We start from the raw sequence: 1374 nt of genomic DNA on the forward strand, positions 1-1374 counted from the left end.
TTTTTTCTGCACCATCATTTCTTTCATCTTATGAAAAAATGTTTAAAAAATGGCAACTTATAATTAACTTATATATAGCACTGGTATAAATAAATAGTACACACACTAATTTAATGTCACAACTGGCCTCACTCTGTCACATACAGCACTAAAACTACTATATTTCAAGTCTCTTAACCAAGTTTGAGAAGATAACCAACAGCATCAAGGAACTCGATAGGGGTTTTCTGTCCTTGAGTCAACGTGTCCTCAAGACGTCTCAGGCGATTTTCAGTCTCTCTGTAAACTCGCTTCCTGCTGGGTGGGGCGGCACCAAAGTCTAACTGTTTTTGTCCTGTCTGCACACTCAATCTTCTTAATCACTTCTACAAATCGGTAGATATTCGGGTGGCGGTGGGGTAAGGTTCTGTTAAAGCCATGGTGAAATCCCTCAAGATTGTTGTTGGTGCGAGGGCCGGCTGTCTGGTGGTGATTCAAGAGAGGTATTGGAAACCGATCATCATCGTCAATTGATGACCATATAGTTGATGACCATATAGTCATTGCAGTCTTCAATTCTCGGAACTGGTGGAGTTGCCTGCTTAGCATCCAACCAGGTGTCCTGGACATCACGCAAGGGCAGGAGGGCAAGTCCAGCAGCTCTTCTGATCCAGGATCTTCCTTGTACTGTACTGCTAATCCAAGATCCTGTGTCTTCCGCCAGATCGCCTGACAATAATGAAAAAAACAACCTTTGACGTCGGCATTCGGGAACTCTGTGTTGACGGCACGAATGGCAGCCTTCTCAAAATCCGTCTGGACAGTGGCAGGAGCGAGGGGACGGTTGAATCTCTGTTGGACTTCTGTTTTGAGTCGGCTGAACAGTCTGGTGTAAGTTGTGGTCTGTCTGTCAGGCAGGAGGGCGAAGACAAGCGGGCACATACAGGAACGACTTCTTGCATGTATGATGTATACCTGGTTCCACAGATCTGGGCAAGATGTAAATGTTCCGTCCATGTATACAATGTCTGCAGACTGCAAAGCTTGGAGTTGGTCATGGGTAGAAAATACAACAATCTTGTTGGCATCGCAATCAGTGAAAAGCAGGAATGGGCGGTTGTCTGTTGTTTCAGTCCAGTTTCCTTCAAGTTGGACTTCAGCTCTTGTCTGTGGGAGTGCTGGGTTGTGACGTGGTTTGGTGGCGTGCGGTGTGGGCTTGTTGTTGGCGCCGGCTGGCTTAACGACTCTATTGAGTTAGTGTATGGTTAACTGGGGTTATAGGCACGGACGTCGGAGAGGGCGACTCGTGTTGGAAATTTCGATCCCTATCCGAAAGTTGGGGTGTTTGTTTACTAGGGCATAGTTGTTGTATAGATTTGTTTGGGAGGTTCTAAA

At 46.0% G+C, this 1374-nt stretch overlaps 1 protein-coding gene across 1 annotated transcript; it reads right to left on the reverse strand.

Moving 5' to 3' along the window:
* Positions 1-270: 270 nt before the first annotated feature.
* LOC125384513 lies at positions 271-921 on the reverse strand. Its single transcript, XM_048404000.1, has one exon. The coding sequence runs from the start codon at positions 919-921 to the stop codon at positions 271-273; it is 651 nt and encodes a 216-aa protein (XP_048259957.1).
* Between the last annotated feature and the right edge of the window lie 453 nt (positions 922-1374).

Source organism: Haliotis rufescens, unplaced genomic scaffold (genome assembly GCF_023055435.1).
Source record: "Haliotis rufescens isolate VD_foot unplaced genomic scaffold, xgHalRufe1.0.p SCAF_1, whole genome shotgun sequence".
In the NCBI taxonomy this organism is placed as follows: Eukaryota; Metazoa; Mollusca; class Gastropoda; order Lepetellida; family Haliotidae; genus Haliotis; species Haliotis rufescens.

Bases quoted from the DNA above. Each gene is read 5' to 3' on its own strand.
- LOC125384513 (XM_048404000.1), bottom strand. From the start codon at position 921: ATGTGCCCGCTTGTCTTCGCCCTCCTGCCTGACAGACAGACCACAACT.